The 18,909-nt window shown below is 36.8% G+C and overlaps 1 protein-coding gene across 1 annotated transcript in view; it reads left to right on the top strand.

Annotated features, from left to right (window-relative positions):
* The first annotated feature begins 709 nt into the window (after positions 1–709).
* fam20b (FAM20B glycosaminoglycan xylosylkinase) overlaps positions 710–18,909 on the top strand; it is a 32,279-nt gene continuing 14,079 nt past the window's right edge. The window contains exons 1-5 of the mRNA XM_084091356.1: positions 710–1,068; positions 4,520–4,728; positions 5,791–6,301; positions 9,718–9,804; positions 14,168–14,277. Coding sequence (XP_083947482.1) covers positions 5,925–6,301; positions 9,718–9,804; positions 14,168–14,277 — 574 coding nt within the window. The 5' untranslated portion in view covers positions 710–1,068; positions 4,520–4,728; positions 5,791–5,924. The remainder of the gene's footprint in view (positions 1,069–4,519; positions 4,729–5,790; positions 6,302–9,717; positions 9,805–14,167; positions 14,278–18,909) is intronic.

The raw sequence follows: 18,909 nt of genomic DNA, 5'->3' as shown, positions 1-18,909 counted from the left end.
TGAGCATGACTCATGAAGACGAGTAACTGATGACAGTTTATGGATGAAGAGGGGGTAGTTCACCCACTCATCATTTGTCACTCATCACACCCTTATGTCATTCAATACTAATTATTATTATCATTTATGTTTGTTTGTTTGTTGTTTTGATCCATATAATGGAAGTCACTGGCCACCAAAACTGAACTTTGTGAGGGTGAGTATAATTTTCATTTTGGGTGAAATAACCCTTTAAGAGTTTAGCCTATGTTTATGATTAGGTGCAACATAATAAGGAATAAGGAATGTTATAGATTGATGTGTGTATATTCATACAGACCTTTAGTCACAGACAGTACATTAATACTGTGTGATACTTCCCCCTGCTGTTCAAGAGGAAAATCTCTATTTTGGGGACAAATTTGTACCCAGAATTGACCAAAATCTCCAAAAATGTGTAAATCTGGTATAAAAATAAGTAAAGATTTTTTTTGTTTTTTATTTTAAATGCATAAAGTTTTGTGTGATGGGTAGGTTTAGGACAGAATACAGTTCGTACAGTATAAAAACCATTACGTCTATGGAATGTCCCCATTTCAATAGTGTGTGTGTCCCGGTAAACCGTATGTTATGGGGACAAAATGTCCCCACAAAGATGTTTTTTTGAAAATGTAAAAATGTAGAAAGTGTTCTGTCACTGTGACGGGTAGGTTTAGGGGTGGGTGGGGTTAGTTTGGGGATAGAATATACAGTTTACAGTATAAAATCATGTCTATGGAAAACATGAAAACACAATGTGTGTGTATAGAAAGATAGATACCGTAATTGAAATGACGATAGTTATTCGCTTTATTTTTTAATTCCGTTATAAATAAATGCCCATGAACACTAATATGCCGTGTTCACTTTAAGACGCGGAGGGTTTGTGTGTGTTTGTGTGTTCACATTCAGCCAGGAAGAGCCGCACACAGAGAATCACACACATGAATAGCTGCAGTGAATGGAGCCTGACGGACAGACGGCTGGATATCGATGATAACCGCGACCAACTGAGAGTCGGGGGTTTTCTGTTTCATCAGTAGCGCAAGGGTGAGTCGATACATTCAAATGTCACGGTTTCACTGTTAGCTTGTTAGCCGTGCGGGTATACTCTGACTAAAAACTAGGACTCTAACTCACTAACAGCAACTACTGACACTCGTATAAAGAGGTACACCTTCGGTGAACTCAGAGCTGTCGTTGAATTATATTTGTGGTGATTTTATCGCTATAATATGAAGAAAACGAGGGAATTTGGGGCTAGCTGGCTAACCGCCATTAGCACTATAGCGTTTAAAATGCATACAATTTCGCGACAGCTTAATTTGACTGGGAAAACACACATTTCTATTAACTTTTGGATATTAAACAAACTGTGCTTATGTCAAATGATTCCTTGTATTGCGTAAATATGATAACAGTCAGTATTAGGTGTGTTTAAACGCATGACAGCAGTGGAGCATCACCTTACTGAGCATCTTAAATGTAAAAGCCCGTCTGTTTTCATGCACAAGTCTACACTTGAACCTGTTTGTGTAACAGTTGGTAGTTTAGGTGTGACAGCCGTGTGTTAGCGTGTAGCTGGAGTCTGTATGAATGGCGGAGTGTGTATCATTAGTGCCTGCGTGTACAGGATATGCTGTAGGCGGTCATGATTGATGTAATGTTACACTTACTCACCTGGATGTGTGTGTGTATGATGATGAGTTGATCACTCGACCGAAGCCCAGATGATCTGGGCTAGTAGTGTTCAAATGCAGGGCTGTTTTAATATGGATAAAATACTTTCTGTGTGAGAGCTCTTCTCTGTTAGAGGCTCATTCAAGATGTTTTCCAGTGTTTGCGAGACGGGTGTCGCCACAGACTGTGGTCCTCATGGGGTCTGTGTGTGTGTTGATTTGTAGACTCAATTTCTAGACTGATTTCTAGACTCAACTATATATATATATATATATATATATATATATATATATATATATATATATATATATATATACATACATATGTGTGTGTATATATATATATATATATATATATATATATATAAATATATATATATATATATATATATTAGTTTTATATATTATAGTTTATATAAACTCAACAATATATAGGCTATACAAAGTTACCTCTTTTATTTCAGCAGAGGGCGATATGTGTTGTATCAGTGAGTATTTCATGATGTACATATTCTTTTTTTATTAGTGGACACAAGAAAGTGAAAAATGGCAGATGGAGAGACATCTATGGATATATGACCTGCACCATCATGCATAAGTGTATCATGCAACTTTTCCCCATAGCCTAGAGTTAGAATAGCAAAGAAAAATCGCATACTTAGAATCGTAGAATCGCAATTCTTAAAAATCACAATATATATCGTATCGCCACCCAAGTATCGTGATAGTGTCGAATAGGAAGATAGGTGTATCATCCCAGCTCTCTCTCTCTCTCTCTCTCTCTCTCTCTCTCTCTCTCTCTCTCTCTCTCTCTCTCTCTCTCTCTCTCTATATATATATATATATTATGTCTGTAAATAAAAGAAGTTTAAAAGTCAAGTCTCTATCTCAGGGATGGGCAACTTCCGTCCTGGAGGGCCACTGTCCTACAGAGTTTAGCTCCAACCCTGAAAAAATCGCCTGCCTGTAACTTTCTAGTAATCCTGAGGACCTTGAATAGCTTGTTCAGGTGTGTTTGATTAGGGTTAAAGCTAAACTCTGTTGGACATTGGCCCTCCAGGACCGAAGTTGCCCATCCCTTCTCATCCCTATATATATATTATGTCTGTAAATAAAAGAAGTTTAAAAGTCAAGTCTCTCTCTCTCTCTCTCTCTCTCTCTCTCTCTCTCTCTCTCTCTCTCTCTCTCTGTATATATATATATATATTATTATATATATTATGTCTGTAAATAAAAGACGTTTAAAAGTCAAGTCTCTATCTATCTATCTATCTATCTATATATCAGATAAACTACCATTAAAAAATTTGGGAATCAGTATGATTTTTTTACAGAAATTAATATTAAATCAGCAAGGATGCGTTTAATTGATCAAACAGTAGAGACTTTTTAATTTCACATAAATGCTGTTTTTTTGTTTTGTTTTGTTTTGGGGGGTATCACAGACTGATTTCCATACAAATATTAGGCAGTACAACTGTTTTCACAAAATGTTTCTTGAGCATCATATTAGAATGATTTCTGATGTGACACTGAAGACTGGAAGCTGAAAATTCAGCTTTGGTCACAGGAATAAATTAAATTTTAAAACACATTCAAATAGAAAACAGTTTAAATTGTAATAATGTTTCACAATATTACTGTAATCAAAACTTTTTTCAAATAAATGCAGCCTTGGTGAGCATAAGAGACTTTCAAAACTTAAAAAAAAATCTTCTGAATGCTCAGCTTCACTCCTCTCCGCTCACATACTGTAGTCTGGAACACAACAGTGAAATGTTTCAGTTCAGTTGTTGGACTCAATAGCTGCACTCTTGGCATACCGCTTGACTAAACAATTTCGAGAACAGAACTGCAATAATAGCTGGAAGTTCTACAGCTATAATGAAACTCCATGACGGATGGAGACATTCGTGACACATTTAAATCAACAAAATTTGCAAAAACAATGTTAAGTGCAATGAGTGCATCCCAGAAAACCAATTTATATGTTTAAAAAAAGTGCATGCGCATAATTATAGAATATAAGATTTATTGACCTGAAACTCTCAAACTGAGTCCATCAGGCCATCTGTATCATTGAGCCTTGGATGAGCATTTGTCATCTTAGGTCTAAAGAGAGAGAGTCGAGAGAGAATCGACACAGATCGATATAGCATTAGAAAAAAAACCTTGCATTGTGATTTTTCGTCTTATGTTCTATAATCAAAGCGATGTATTTTATGGATGTCTGCCAATCGATTGGCTTTATGCCGTTGCCGTGAGTGGGCTCGGTGAGCTCACAGAGCGCTGTAGTAAATGTGTATTTGTGTTTCAAACACAGATAAGCCCCAGGCTGAGATCAGGAAGTCTGTGTTTGCTCAGCACCGCAGTGAGTTTGGGCCGAGAGACTGCTGCTTCTGCTTGGGCGGCTCTTTCTCTTTTTATTTACACCCTGAGGTCCATCATGAGTCTTGCACGTTTGTTGTTATAAGACAGTCGGTCTAATCCATCCTCTCATCAAAGTGAGCCATTCGGTGTACAATTCATCACAGTAGTGATGTGTTCGTGTGCACGCACAAGTTTATATATACTCTATGTATGTTGATGGTACAAGATAATATACTTCACTGCTCAGCAAGGACACATTAAATTGATCAAAAGTGACAGTAAAGACAGTAAATCACAAAAATGTTAAGCAGCACAAAATTCACGTATGAATCGCATCTTGAATGTCTTTTTGAATAAACTGATAGACTGCATTGACCCACCTAGTTTAGCTGTAATTATTGATGCACCATAAGCTTTGTGTTCTTATTTTTGTCTTGTTTTTCTTCTTTAAGGAGATCAAGACTGCTCAGAGAGATGGCACAGAAAGCAGACTCGTCCTCCAGACAGTAACAGACAGACACACCTGAGCCCCACCCTGAACACAACACTGGGCTGGACTCCAGATCATATGTTAGCAGGATTGAAGTGTGCGAGAGGTCGTCACGTCAAACGCTAACGCACACACACAACCTTATATAACGGAGGAAGCTCTCCTGCATCAGTGAGTGCGTCATTGTCTCATTGTCAGTCTCACAGTACAAGATAAACCATAGGGTGTTAACACAAATCTCATGATTCAATCCATTTCCAATATTGATTCAATTCGATATCGATTCGTTAGGATGTATATCAGGTACAGTACATGCCAGTTTTTTTCAAAGGAAAATAAATCACTGAACTAATGCTGTAAACCTGTAACCCTGTCATACATTACTATAATATAATTGCACACACGGCAGTTTTTATAATAACCTTTTAATGATACAATGGTTACACTTTATTTTAAGGTGTCCTTTTTACAATGTAAAATTATATATTTAAGTGCTACTGAGTAATATTAATTAACTTGTACTTTCTATAGGGTTAGGTTTTGATTTAGGGTTAGTTGCATGTGATTATGCATAATGTATTGTTATTATTTTAGTAACTACATGTAACGTGTAACAAGGACACTGTAAAATAGTGTTATCGATATCATTTTTACTTTATTCGTTTATTCATTCGATGGATTCATTTAGACATTAAATATTGTAGAACAGGTTTAATTAAAAATATAATGAATACGAAATATAGTGCATATTATTTAGAAAATGTTCCTCACTGGAGTTAATTTTTCTAGCTAACTGTCGAGTTTTGGACATTGAATGGCTTTTCTGAGGTAAATGTAATGTTATTTGTAATGTCTTTCCACAGTTGAAACGCTGATTTACCGATTACATGTGACATGATACAGATTTTAATAAGTTTTGCTGTATCTTTCAAAATGTTCATTCATGTTTATTTCGTGCCATAACTAGTAGAAAAGCAGAAGAGATGATCAGTTCACACCACATTAAAGAGTGCCAAAGTGGTATAAAATTGACACAATTTGAAAGCTAATACTATCAAAAGTAACAAAGCACAAAGATTATCGCAGTTATGAGATGGGAAGTGTGCTACACATAATGTTTAGTAAAGTTTTGTTCACAGCCTTAATAAATAACAGCACTGGCTCATGATAGACCTATTCTGAGTCAAATACTGTGCTCGGTTAAAATGACAAGCGCTCTCTCTCTTCTCACAGGAAGTGTCTTCCGTCCTCACCCCCGTCCTCCCCCGTCCAGTGGTGGTGGTGTTGGTGAGACAGCGGGCAGTGCCATGTCCCAGGCGTGAGTGCGTGTCTCCTGGCAGACTCAGGCGTGGTGGCTGCGGGAGGTGATGAAGCTGAAGCAGCGTGTGGTGGTGCTGTGCGCTGTGCTCTTTCTCCTCGGACTGGCCAAGGTCTTCCTGCTGGATGGAGGAGAGGGATCGGCCGCCAGCCGCCGGGACCTCCGGGCCTTTCGCAAGATGGAGGCCAGCCTGGCCCTGGCCAAAGGAGCTCGCCTCACACACACCTTGCAGTCGCCCTGGGAAGTGGCCGCCCAGTGGGTGGGTCCGCGGGAGGTGTACCCTGACGAGACGCCCGAGCTCGCCGCTGTGCTGAACGCCCTGGCCACCGCTCGCGTGGAGAGGGCGGATGTGGGCTATAAAGGCACCCAGCTGAAAGCCCTGCTGGTGCTCGACGGAGGACAGAAAGTGGTATTCAAACCCAAGAGGTGAGGAGATGATGATTAATATGGGGAACGAAAGAGAGAAAGTAATGAGAGTCTGAATGAAGTCCAAATGAAAGGAGTGAGTGATTTAGCGAGAGGGAGAGTGAGGGGAAGAGCGAGTGAGCAAATTAGAGAACGAAAAAGCCAGTGAGTGAAATAGAAAAAGATGTGAATGAATAAGAGACGTAATAATAGTCTTTGTTATTTATACTCCGTCTTTCAGGGACCTGAGCAGGCTTCAAAATGTGTAGTAAAGCAAGAGCATAACTACAGTAGAACAGAATACAAATGAAACAAAAATACAAACAGGAAGCATAAGAAAATGCGACACAAACAGTTAATTACCAAACATCTGCTAGCCGAGGTGTAGGACCTGCCGCCCATCTTAAAGGCACCATGAAATTAAAAATGGACAATTCCTGTTGCAGTAGAAAACCATCCAAAATCATTTTCTCAGCATTTATTAAATTAGGTTAATGAATTTTCTACATATAGACTACCATTCTAATGTTTTGAAAGAAGTCTCTTATACTCACCAAGGCTGCATTTATTTGATAAAAAATACAATAAAACAGTGATATTGTGAAATATTGTTACAATTTAAAATAATTGTTTTCTATTTTAATATATTTAAAAAAATGTATTTATTCCTGTGATGGTAAAGCTGATATCATTACTCCAGTCTTCAGTGTGACATGATCCTTCAGAAATCATTCTAATATGATGGTTTGCTGCTCAAGAAACATTTCTGATTATTATCAATGTTGAAAAGAGTTGTTCTGCTTAATATTTCTCTGGAAACCATGATCATTTTTTTCAGGGTTCGATGAATAGAAAGTTCAAATGAACAGCATTTATTTTGTAACATTTAAAATGTCTTTACTGTCACTTTTGATCAATTAAATACATCTTTGCTGAATAAAAGTATTAATTTAAACTAATAAAAATGTGTTAATGTATACAAATATTAATTAATTAAAAAAAGCATAAAAAAAGTGTATTTGTAAATTAACTTGAGCCTGCATTAATAAATGATGTAAAAGATGTTTAGTTGATGCATTAGCTATCATAAAATACTATAGTTATGTTAACCTATTTGTAAAGTATTACCAGGATATTTCTCGGATAAAATAGCATGTGCATTTAAAGCTCAAAGCTGATCTGACATAATTTCAGGTGAGTTTAGCTGTCTGCTCTCATCTGAGCCTATTAGATTTATCGTGGATCTACAGGGACTTTAGATAAGTGAGAACTCTCCTGCTGCCCTTCATCGCTGAGGTCATCGATCAAACACACCTTATCTGTGATGGCTTCACATCCAGACTGAGCTTTCACAGTCCATGCGCACTGAACATGTTGGCCCCAAACGGCTGAATTGGGTGTGCCATTCAAAGTGGAATGTGGGATATCTTACAAATAGGAAGTTAGTATAAACGTTGAATAGATTGCAACAGTAGTGTTACACCTGGAGTATTTATTATGTTGAGCTTTTACTTTGTTTTTGTTTTCTTCTTAAAAATCTGCTGCAGTGTCTATAGTTTCAGAATGACATAGAAGAATAAATGCTGTCTGCGCATTTGCCTTAATGTGAAAACAATTTTTGTTTTTTGCAGCACTCTTAACCTCAATAACATCAATATATTCTGGAAAGGAAAACATATATATATGTTTGAAATATATATATATATATAACCTGAAATATATATATATATATATATATATATATATATATATATATATATATATATATATATATATATATATATATATATATATATATATATATATATATATTTCAGGTTTCCAAGCAGGCCATGGCCACAGTACTCATGTTTCTTGTGGGTGTAATAGCCACTGTATTATAGGATTATATACAGTCTACCCAACAAGTTTCTGTTGAAAAATTGGTCTGGCATTAAGACTTCCAGAGGGCGTTGTGTGTTGGAGACATGGTTATATTGAAACTATTAAAACAATATTATGCTTGCTCATTACATCCTGCTGTTTAAGGAACAAGTAATAACAGGTGTGTGTGTATTTACGTTATGAGTAGTTTGACTAATTACTCTAATCATAACATAGTGTCCACACTGAATGTGAAAATGCTATGCGACACCATACGATCATAGCCAGCCAGAACATGTCTGATATTTAATATTGTTCATACTACAGGGCTGTTGAATGCTTGAATCTGATTGGTTGACGAACGTTCTAAGGTGTACGATTATTTTCAGGGAAACGCACGGCTAAAGTAGTTCCAGGCAGGTCTTGACCGCATTACAGTTCCATATCACTTTGCGTAGTTGACGTAATAATGGAAAAAAGGATACAAGCCCCATGCTTGATCTGCCTTTTTCGATGTCTAACTTCACAATCAATGGAAATGTGCAGTTTAATTTTAATAAATAAAGTATATAGTCCTATCTATAATCAATAGAAAATTAAACTGAATATATAAATAAATTGATAGTCCTGCTGCACGGGTTTTCGTAATTATTGCTGATAATATAACAAATAAATAAATACTGATAGGCCTACTTGTTAAAAGGGCTTTGTGTTTCATTAATTAGGCTAGCCTACTGTCAATAATAGGAAAAAAAAAGAATTAACAAATTAATTTAAAAACAAAAAACAAATTGAATAAATTAAATAATATTGATGCACATGCTTTCTCATTATTGCTACCTCTCTCTCTCTTTAATAACTTCATTAATAACTGCATAAAGCCGGGGACACACTTACTGTAAGGCCGATTATGAATGTAATTTGATACTTATAACTGATCATGCCCAAAGGTCGCGTTTAGTCTGTGTTCACACAGTCGGTGTTTAAAATCTGCTGCAGTCGATGGAAACATTCTGTAAGTGTGTTCAGTTCAGTCTGTCTCAGCTAGTCGTTAATGTGTCCCCAGCATTAGTCTGCTATCAGTGGCTCAAACCTCTGGTACTAACTCTAATATTATGTTTTGGAATTAGCAACAGAGGCATGGGATTAGATGTGTAAGAAATTAGTATTACACTTATACAAGAGCGTTTTATGATGAAAACTGGACAGACGTCTTGAAATGCATCATCTGAACAAAGTTTCGAGGTGTGGTAACTGTAGTATAAGCGGAATAATTGACTCCGAGCAGTTGAATTATTAGAAAAATAAACATGCACACAAAATTATTTTTCTTCTAATTCAACGACCTGTATTCAATTATTCCTTGCATAATTTGGTCCCATGAGGATTCAGTTTGGGTGTGTACACACAACACGACACTCCAGACATGAAGACGACAACTAATAATTTAATTGTATAGCTTGCACACTTGGTTTCGCCTGAGTTCATTAGGACATGGATAACATAGTCTTTTAAGTTGCATCTTTGTGTCTGCCTTTGTTGTATACATCTACTTTATTTTCTCTCATTATTAGGTACACTAGAGATTATGTGGTCGAGGGAGAGCCGTATGCGGGGTACGATCGGCATAATGCAGAAATTGCTGCTTTCCACTTGGACAGGTAATGTGTGTACACACACAAACACACACTAAGGCTGCATAATTATAACAAATAATTACACAGGGAATTGTGCATTTCTCCAACTGTGGACAGTGTTTTAGGGTGATAATTATCTTGATTTTACCTTGTTTTCTTCACAAGTGTCATATACAACCAAATTGAATCTGTTCGATTCAGTAAAAATTAACCCCTGGGACACGCCCATAAATGCTCAGTGTACACATTTAAAACATCAAAGCTGAGAATTATGCTTCTGAATTACATAACTGCTGTTTTATACATCAGAAATTCAACACCACATAAAAATCCTGATAATGAAATTTCAAATACATTACACTTGTAAGCAATATGACTGACCAAAACTTGAATGTTCTGACTAGAGATTGATCAAAGGTTTCATATGACTTGTTTGACTTCCTGTTCAGCGTGAGCTTATTGACTGTTCGCAAACATGGTGTTAGAAGCTGGTTCGGCAAGAGTCTTTCTACATTCTTGCGTGTCAACTTTGACTGTGATCGGTGGGCGCCGATAGCCTTGTGGTTACTGTGCAACGTATAGCACAACTGTCCTTTGCCGATCCTGTTCCCCTTTCTCTCTCTCTACCCCACACTTTCCTGTAAAAAACTACTGTCCTATCCAAAAAAGCCACACACACAAAAAAAAAAACTTTGACTATGATCTTTAGAGTAATTTGCAAATTGCCAACGTTTTTCTTTCCATTAAAGCTTCTTGCCAGGCAATGTTTCTTATTTCCAGAGGATACTGTGTGAACTCACTCACATTTTTTTGTGGCATTGAAGGCCGTTGGTGTTCAACAAGAAAAATAACTGCATGCATACTTGGAATGACATGAGAGTTAAAGAAAAAGGGGGTCTCTTTAAAAAAAAAAAAAAAAAAAATCTCTTTAGGCCTCAGATTCACTTCTGTCTTTGATTGGTTACAGTGCTCAGCTTGTCTAGAAACTCTTATAAATAAAAAACACATTAATGAAATAAATGTTTTTCTCCATAACACATTGGCCACAATTATTACCACCCCTAGAATGTTTTACGTGTAAAATATCTTTGAAGTATATTCCCATTAATATTTACCTTTTTTTAGCACACCAGGGTAACTAGGAACATGAAATTGTCTCGCTATGACTTCTTGTTTCACAGGAGTGAAATATGAGGAAACACAAAGCCAAATTCACTTAATCATCCTTCACAATGAGTAAAACCAACGGATGTAGTTTGTTCGGTGCAGCAAAAGATTGTTGAGCTTTACAAAATAGAAAGTGGCTGTAAGAAAATAGCTTAAGCATTGAAAATCCCCATTTTGACCATCAGGGCAATAATTAAGAAGTTCCAATTAACTAAAGATGTTACGAATCTGCCTGGAATATGACGTGTGTCTTGTGTTGTCTTAATGCGCAGTGAGGAGGAAAGTTTGAGTGGCCAAAGACTCTCCAATGATCACAGATGGAGAATTGCAGAGATTAGTTGAGTCTTGGGGTCAGAAAGCCTAAAAAATATATATCAAACATCCCCTAAATCACCACATGTTGTTTGGGAGGATTTCAAGAAAAATCCTCCTCGCTCCTCCAAAAATAAAACTCCAGCATATTCAGTTGTCAGACACGACTGGAACTTCAAAAGGGACTGGTTTCTATAGTCAGATGAAAATAAAAAAAGAGCTTTTTGGCAGCATACCCACCAGATGTGTTTGGTGCGAACAGGGATAAAAAGTACCCCATGCCCACGGTTAAGTATACTGCTGGATCTTATATGTTGTGAGCCTATTTTTTGCTGGAGGTCCTGGACTTCTTGTTCAGATACATGGTATTATGGATTCTTGCAAATACCAACAGATAATAAATCAAAACCTGACCGCCTCTGCTAGAAATCTTATAATGGGCCGTGGTTGGATCTTCCATCAGGACAACGGTCCAAAACAAACTTCAAAATCAACACAAAAATGGGTCACTGAGCACAAAATGAAGCTTCTGCCATGACCGTCCCAGTCCCCTGACCTGAACCCTATAGAAACTGAGTGGGCTGAACTGAAGAGAAACGCCAACATGGATCTGGGAATCTGAAGGATCTGGAGAGATTCTGTATGGAGGAATGGTCTCTGTTCTCTTGTCAGGTGTTCTCCAAACTCTTCAGACAGTATAGGAGAAGAATCAGAGATGATTGTTATCTTGGAAAAAGGAGATTGCAAAAAGTATTTTAAAAGGGGGCAAATAATTGTGGCCAACGTGTTTTGGAGAAAAACATTTATTCCCCCCACACACACACTTTCAATTATTTTACATCAATGTTTTTTGAATGAAAGATCAAAAGGATAAACAATGCAGATTTATTTTTTGCAGCCATTTTTGATCATATTTACCAGGGGTGCCATTCATTCTGAGCACAACTGTATGTATGTATATAGTGTGTGTATTAAATTACTTTGAAGATTTTTCAGACTTTTCTTTTTTTTTTTTACTTTCTATTCATCAAAGAATCCTGAATTTTTTTTGTCACCGTTTCCACAATTGAAGTAGCACAACTGTTTTGGATATTGATAATAATAATCAGAAATGTTTCTTGAGCAGCAAATCATCATCATAGAATGATTTCTGAAGGATCGTGTGACACTGAAGACTACAGTAATGATGATGAATATCACTGTTTTTATTGTATTTTTATTTATTTTTTTGAATCAAATAAATGCAGCCTTGATGAGCATAAGATACTTTTTTCAAAAACATTTTTTTTTTAAAATCGGTAACACTTTATTTTACAGTGTCCTTGATACACTTTACATGTAATTACTGTAGTAGTAACTATAAATTATGCATAATTACATGCAACTAACCCTAAATCAAAACCTAATCCTATACTAAGTACATGTAGTTAATTATTATTGCTCAGTTATTAAATGTATAATTACATTGTAATATGGACACCTTAAAATAAAGTGTAACCAAAAAATCTTACTGACCTGAATATTTTAAAGACCCCTATATATTATGAAAAAATAAAAGTGTAAAGTACTATCTGGAAAATTTGAATATTAGAATACGGTTAAAATAGCTGTCAATAGATTAAAATAATTAATTAATCTCATGCTACCAGTTTTTAGAAAGCAGAATAACAGTCAACAGTAATAATGTCAGATGATTTAAATCTGTTTTATTTAGAATAATATTTTTCTCTGAACTTTTCCATGGGCCCTTGCAGCCTACTGGAGGTCCCAAACCCAAGTTCGAAAACCCCTGCTCTAGTGAAAATTCCTAATCGTCATCTTGATCAATACATGATTAATTATGTCACTGAAACACTATCAGTAGTGCACAAAAAAAACCCTGTCCATCTTACATGGCATTTATACCTAGGGCCAGATTTACTAACAGCTTGCACCAGCACAAACCTTCTTTTGGTGTTAAAAAAACTACAGTCAGGATTTACTAAGCAAAGGTGTGGACAGGGTTATTTTTACAGCTGATCTTATTACATATGCATTTGTGGGAGTTTCCCTTTCAGACACACAATTTATGGGAGGAGAGTATTTAATTGAATCACGCAAGGTGATTTACTAGGTGATTAAGGTTTGGGCTCGTCAATGTACTGATGTTTGCGCCATTATTTACCGCCCAAAAAAGCACGTCTTAAACCAGACGCTACCTGGTAGATTGCGTTGGTCATTATGGATATGATCTGACTGCGTTTGTGTTCTTTAATTTGAGTGTCGTCAGTAGATCGCGCTGAACTTTACACTCCCATCTGCGCTTTTGTGGAATTCACTCTTTGCAGGAAGTTTGATTGACAGGCGATCTGACCAATCATAATCCGCCATTTTTGTCCGACAAAGCAGTCTGGAGAGTTAGTAGATTAACGTTGGTGGATTTGAACTTGAAAAACGGTGTGTACTGACATCTTTCCACGGTTGAAACAACATTTCTTCTGATGTTCATTCATGTTTATTTGATGCAATAAATTAACTAGAAGGAAGAGATGATCGGTTCACGAGCAGTTTTAACTGAGGCGCTACAGCGATCTTTAACGACACATTAAAGAGCCATAAAATGGTATTTATTGTTTAAATTTCTTTAGAAAATGACTAAATTTGAAAGTTGAGACTGTTTCAAATCAAAAGTGATCTGCTCTGTCCTGTCTGTCAGTGCGTTGTCAGTGTCCTCTTTGCTCCGCGATGTATATTTCACTGCGTGAGAACATGGTGGGGCGTAACTAAAGGGGACGGGTCTTTGCGAACGGTCAATTGCACTCACGCTAATTTGCCCTGTTTAGTAAATCTGGCCCCTAGTCTGACAATCAATTGTATGCTGATGTGTCATTACTGTATGAATCATGAGCTTCTTGATCTCTTCCTGCAGGATCCTGGGTTTTAGGAGAGCGCCCCTGGTGGTGGGGAGGTTTATGAATCTGCGTACAGAGATAAAGCCAGTAGCTACAGATCAACTGCTGAGCACTTTCCTGATGCACGGTCAGTTTACGTTTTTTTTCTTTTCTTGCTTCTCTATCACAATTCCTCATCTTCCTTCTCTATTCTGGAACCGCTCCGCACATTTCGAGCACAGAAAAGGGAAAATTGTGCTCCACACCTGCTGGTGTCGTGATGCTAAATTTCAGTTGTACATAAGATACCAGTGAAATTTCACAATTATCAACACCACTTTTGAGACCGTAGCAAAAACTTCTTCACTTGGGTTAAATAAGCTAATGATAAAATTCATGCAAAGTCCTTCCATCGTTTAGATGCTTTTCTTTTCTGTTAGTCAGCAGCAGCTTTACTGCTTGTCATGTTTATATGCTGAGCCTGTATTGATGAGGATATGTGGCCAGAGAGAAAGCTATGGGGCAAAGTGTCACAAAACCAGACTTTTGATTCTCAACATAAAGTCTAGTCCAGTTTTGGGCTTGTATTAGACAATAATTCCCTACTTAGACAGGAAGAGACCATCTGACCAATATGTAAAACAACCAACCACAGTTTTGTTGATTCTACAATAATCAACTGTCACCGAAGTGGCATTATGTATATGTTTTGGTAACACAAAAAACACGCCTGGACAGATATTTAGAAAATGCCATCACAGATGATAAATATTGTTGACTGCTAATGGAAGGTGTTGTTATATACACTACAGCAGTGCTAGTGCATGAAATCATTAACCAGATGAACAATCTATCAAAATAGAATTTAAACTGGCTTATACTGCCAAATTTTGAATTTGACAAATCATGTGCTAAATTGCTTGTTGCATCATATAATCAACAAGAACTATCAATCTATGTTTTTTATATATATATATATATATATATATATATATATATATATATATATATATATATATATATATATATATCTCTTTGTATATGTTTACTGGCCAATGATATTGAACAGTGAAATCACTAAATAAATTAGCTGTCCAGTTATGCCTGAACTATTGACAGTCTTCACTCCTATTGGTTGTCGCTCCTAATATTCGCTCGTCATTTGCATAAAGTTGAAGGGGACCTATTAAGCAAAATTCATTTTTATAAGGTGTTTGAACACCAATGTGTCTCTACAGTGTGTGTAAACAACCAGCCTATAATTATACAAATCCACCCAATACTTGTTTTATAATCCCCATAAATAATTAACAATCTCTCCAAATGTGTGGTTTCTGATTTCCCCCTACTCTTACATAATAGTAGGGAAGCCGCACCCATGACTGGTGACAATCTGCTCTATTAGCATAGATCCCAGTCGCCATTTTTTAGCAGTTCGCCATTTCTGTTTATTCGCTGTGGCAGCTGGGGGTATACAATGTCTGCGCCAAAAAACATAACGTTTTGTTGTTGGATGTACCAATGAACATAAGAGTCTCCATAGACTCCCGGCATCTGAGTCACTGATGACGCCATGGTTGAAGTTGTTACTCAAGGATGGATCAGTACCATCTGTTCATGATCCAGTTTATAGTCTCCGGAGCGATACTGATCATGGCAGTAATGAAAGGGAGAGCCTGCACTTTATCACAGTTCATAGGAGTTGTTTTACGAATATAAAGTTTACCGGTTTATTAAGCACCCCCCGAAAAGGCATAATGTCTGTAAATATTTGTTTGCTGTTAGTTGTAAGTGTTTTTGTGTAATTTGCTGTGTATGTTGATGATAATGCAAGGGAGAGAGAGAATTTATGGATAAGACTTTAATGCGCACTTCTTGTACTGTGTTTATTCAGTGTACTGGCCCGTCCGCATGATGGCCCGCACTTCTTGTACTGGCCATCATGCGGACGCGGTCCGCTACAACAGGCTTATAGTGGATAAAATGGATAAAAGCAAGACGACAACATGAGTTAATTAAATTTAAATTAAATATAACCATAATTAAACTAAACTATACCTGTTCTATCTCCATGCAGCATATATTCTCTGGCTCTGTCTATAGGCATTATTGTCTGACTCCGATTCAAACTGAACGCCACTACTGGGAGTTTCAGATATTTTCAGTGCGTCCTGACAGCGGAGCACAAGCTCTTGAAGCCCTGCCCTCTTCTTGAAAGGGGGCAGGAGACACCAGCTCATTTGCATTTAAAGGGATATGCAGAAACGCTGTGTTTTTGCTCACTCCCGAAAAGTGGCAACTTTAACATGCAATAAAAACTTATCTTGGGGTATTTTGAGCTAAAACGTCACATGTACACTCAGGGGATATCAGAGACTTGTCAAGGCTATTATTTTTATGTTTACCATAATGATCCCACCTAGTTGTCTATTTAAATTTAGACCCTCATTTGAATTTAGACAAGAGTTTTTACCCCATAATGGACGGCAATCTTCACTTCACAACTCCAATTTACATAAATACTAAGCCAGAGAGTAATTCAGATCAACATCATAAATGACAAATGTAGTCATAATTACCAATAGCAATAGCTGGAAAACCAATCCAGTAAAAGCTTGTCCCATGTTCTGTATCATCTTTTCATCAAATTGACTCAGAATTATCAGCTTCTTTAAAGTTTTGTCGTTTCACTTAACCCATCTGTAATGATAAAACACTCATTCCAGAGGTTAATGACACAATCTCCACAAAATCAGGAAATAAGAGTACCCCAAACTAACACATACAAGACATAAAGTGCTGTCACCATCACACACACTCATACTAGAAACACATGTTAACTGCTCATTTTCAATGTTCGCTTTTTGATATCACATTTTTCTTTCTGTTTTACCTAATTTTACATAGTCAGTTTCAAAGCATGTCTGTTCATTATTCATTTGACATTTACAAAAGTCATCTGGGTTGTTTTGGTTCATTATCATTATTTTGTTTAAGCTTGCTTTAGCAGGCCGATAACAAAGACAGACAGAGTACCATCCCTTCCTCTACTCAAGCAGTCTCTCTCACTATAAACAAATAATCTTTTCAACAGCCTCCTAAAACTGTAACTTATATTAAATTCATTACAATAACCTTTGACCATTCACCTTTGTTATTCAGACTTTCAAAATCAAAATCTAGTTCAAAATCAACACTTCTATTCATTTTCTTTCTTGCCCATAATCATAAAAAGTTTTGTTACTGTCTCCACAACAAATAATTGACAATCACCTCATGGCAGCTGGCTTTTGAAAGCCCATTCCCATTAGCTCTTTATCTATAATTTCCTTTTCTTCAGGGTGTTTTCCCCTGGCATAGTTGCAAAAACAAGCCATCCAAGCAATGCGGTTTCTGGTGAGTGGAATGGAGTGATTCACATTTCTGGCTCAAACTGCTGTAACTTCTCACAGCTCATCCCCCCTTTAATTATGTAATGATGCTGCTGGCCTCACAATCATCTTCTCCACTCTCATACCCATCTCACATAAAACACCTCCCATCAGGAGATGCCCAGTGGCAGTGGTTGACCCCCTGCCTTAGGTTGCCCTCTGTCAGGCCAAAGAGGATCTTACCCGTCGTTGAGAAATCACCTCGTGCACACTGGTAACCGCTCTTTCCCATAACAGAATCTTTGGCAGTTTTCTTCTACATAATCAGTTGTTTTCTGGAGCTTAGGGAAGGCGCATTCAAGAGTCATCAGAGCCATCAGGTTGCCTAATAGTGTTAACACATGGAGACAGGTTAATAACAGCCATATTTAATCACTAAAATCCATGAAACATCTCCAAATCAGCAAAATCGCAATGCTGAGATTATACTCAGTGAATTAAGTTATCACAGCGTCCATTCTGTGTACTGTTTAATCTGTAGCCGGACCCATCGACCCTGTATGGTGGAGACTAAAATGAGACAAAGTTATTACTGGTCCTAAAATAAACTAGTCAAAAAAACATCACTTCTATCATTTAAGGTCTGTATTATTATTTTAAAAACTTCTTTAAAGTCATTCAGTTTTACTTTTAAAAAATTTACAAATTGCCCTTTAAATGTATAAAATCTGAACTAGCCCAGCTTAAAGCATCTTTGCCAGAAATGGCATGCGTTTTCAAATAAACATAATTTTTATATATTTTTGCAACTCACATTTGTTGGAGTCATTCATTTTACATCAACCTGTATTCATCAATTCACTTATAAAAAATATTATTATAGATCTATCCTTCAAAAGGATTCCCTTAAGACTTCAATCTTTTGACCTGGTTTTTATCTCTTGTTCTTTTTCAGACGAAAACTTTAATATTGTCATATTAAACACTGATTTACTTTCAAACCCACATTAACACCAGAAATTTCTGTCACTATTTTAAACAAAAAAATGTACACCATCTGAGTGGGCATTTACTATTACGTGCTGACCACATTTAAAACACTCTGTCATCGGGTAAATTTGTGTATCAGCCTCAACTACAGCTGCAGACACCTTGCCTACAGTTTGATCACTGTGAGCTTGCAAACGGCTCTAACTTACTGCTAACCCTTGGAGCAGTGTGTCCCAATCAGGAATGTAAACAGAGCCACTGACAGCAGTTCCTGTATTATTTTGACTGTCTACCAGTGGCGGATTCAATTACACTAGCCGAATCATAATCATTGGCAGCACATTAATTTTCATAAGCTGTACGGAAATGCTCAAAATATTCTAAGGGGTTTTCACAGAGTTTATCTTTAGTCACACTTG

This window comes from Abramis brama (genome assembly GCF_963993115.1).
Source record: "Abramis brama genome assembly, chromosome: 18".
Lineage (NCBI taxonomy): Eukaryota > Metazoa > Chordata > Actinopteri > Cypriniformes > Leuciscidae > Abramis > Abramis brama.
The sequence above is the reverse complement of the archived record's forward strand: the minus strand, read 5'-3'. Positions and strand labels throughout refer to the sequence as shown.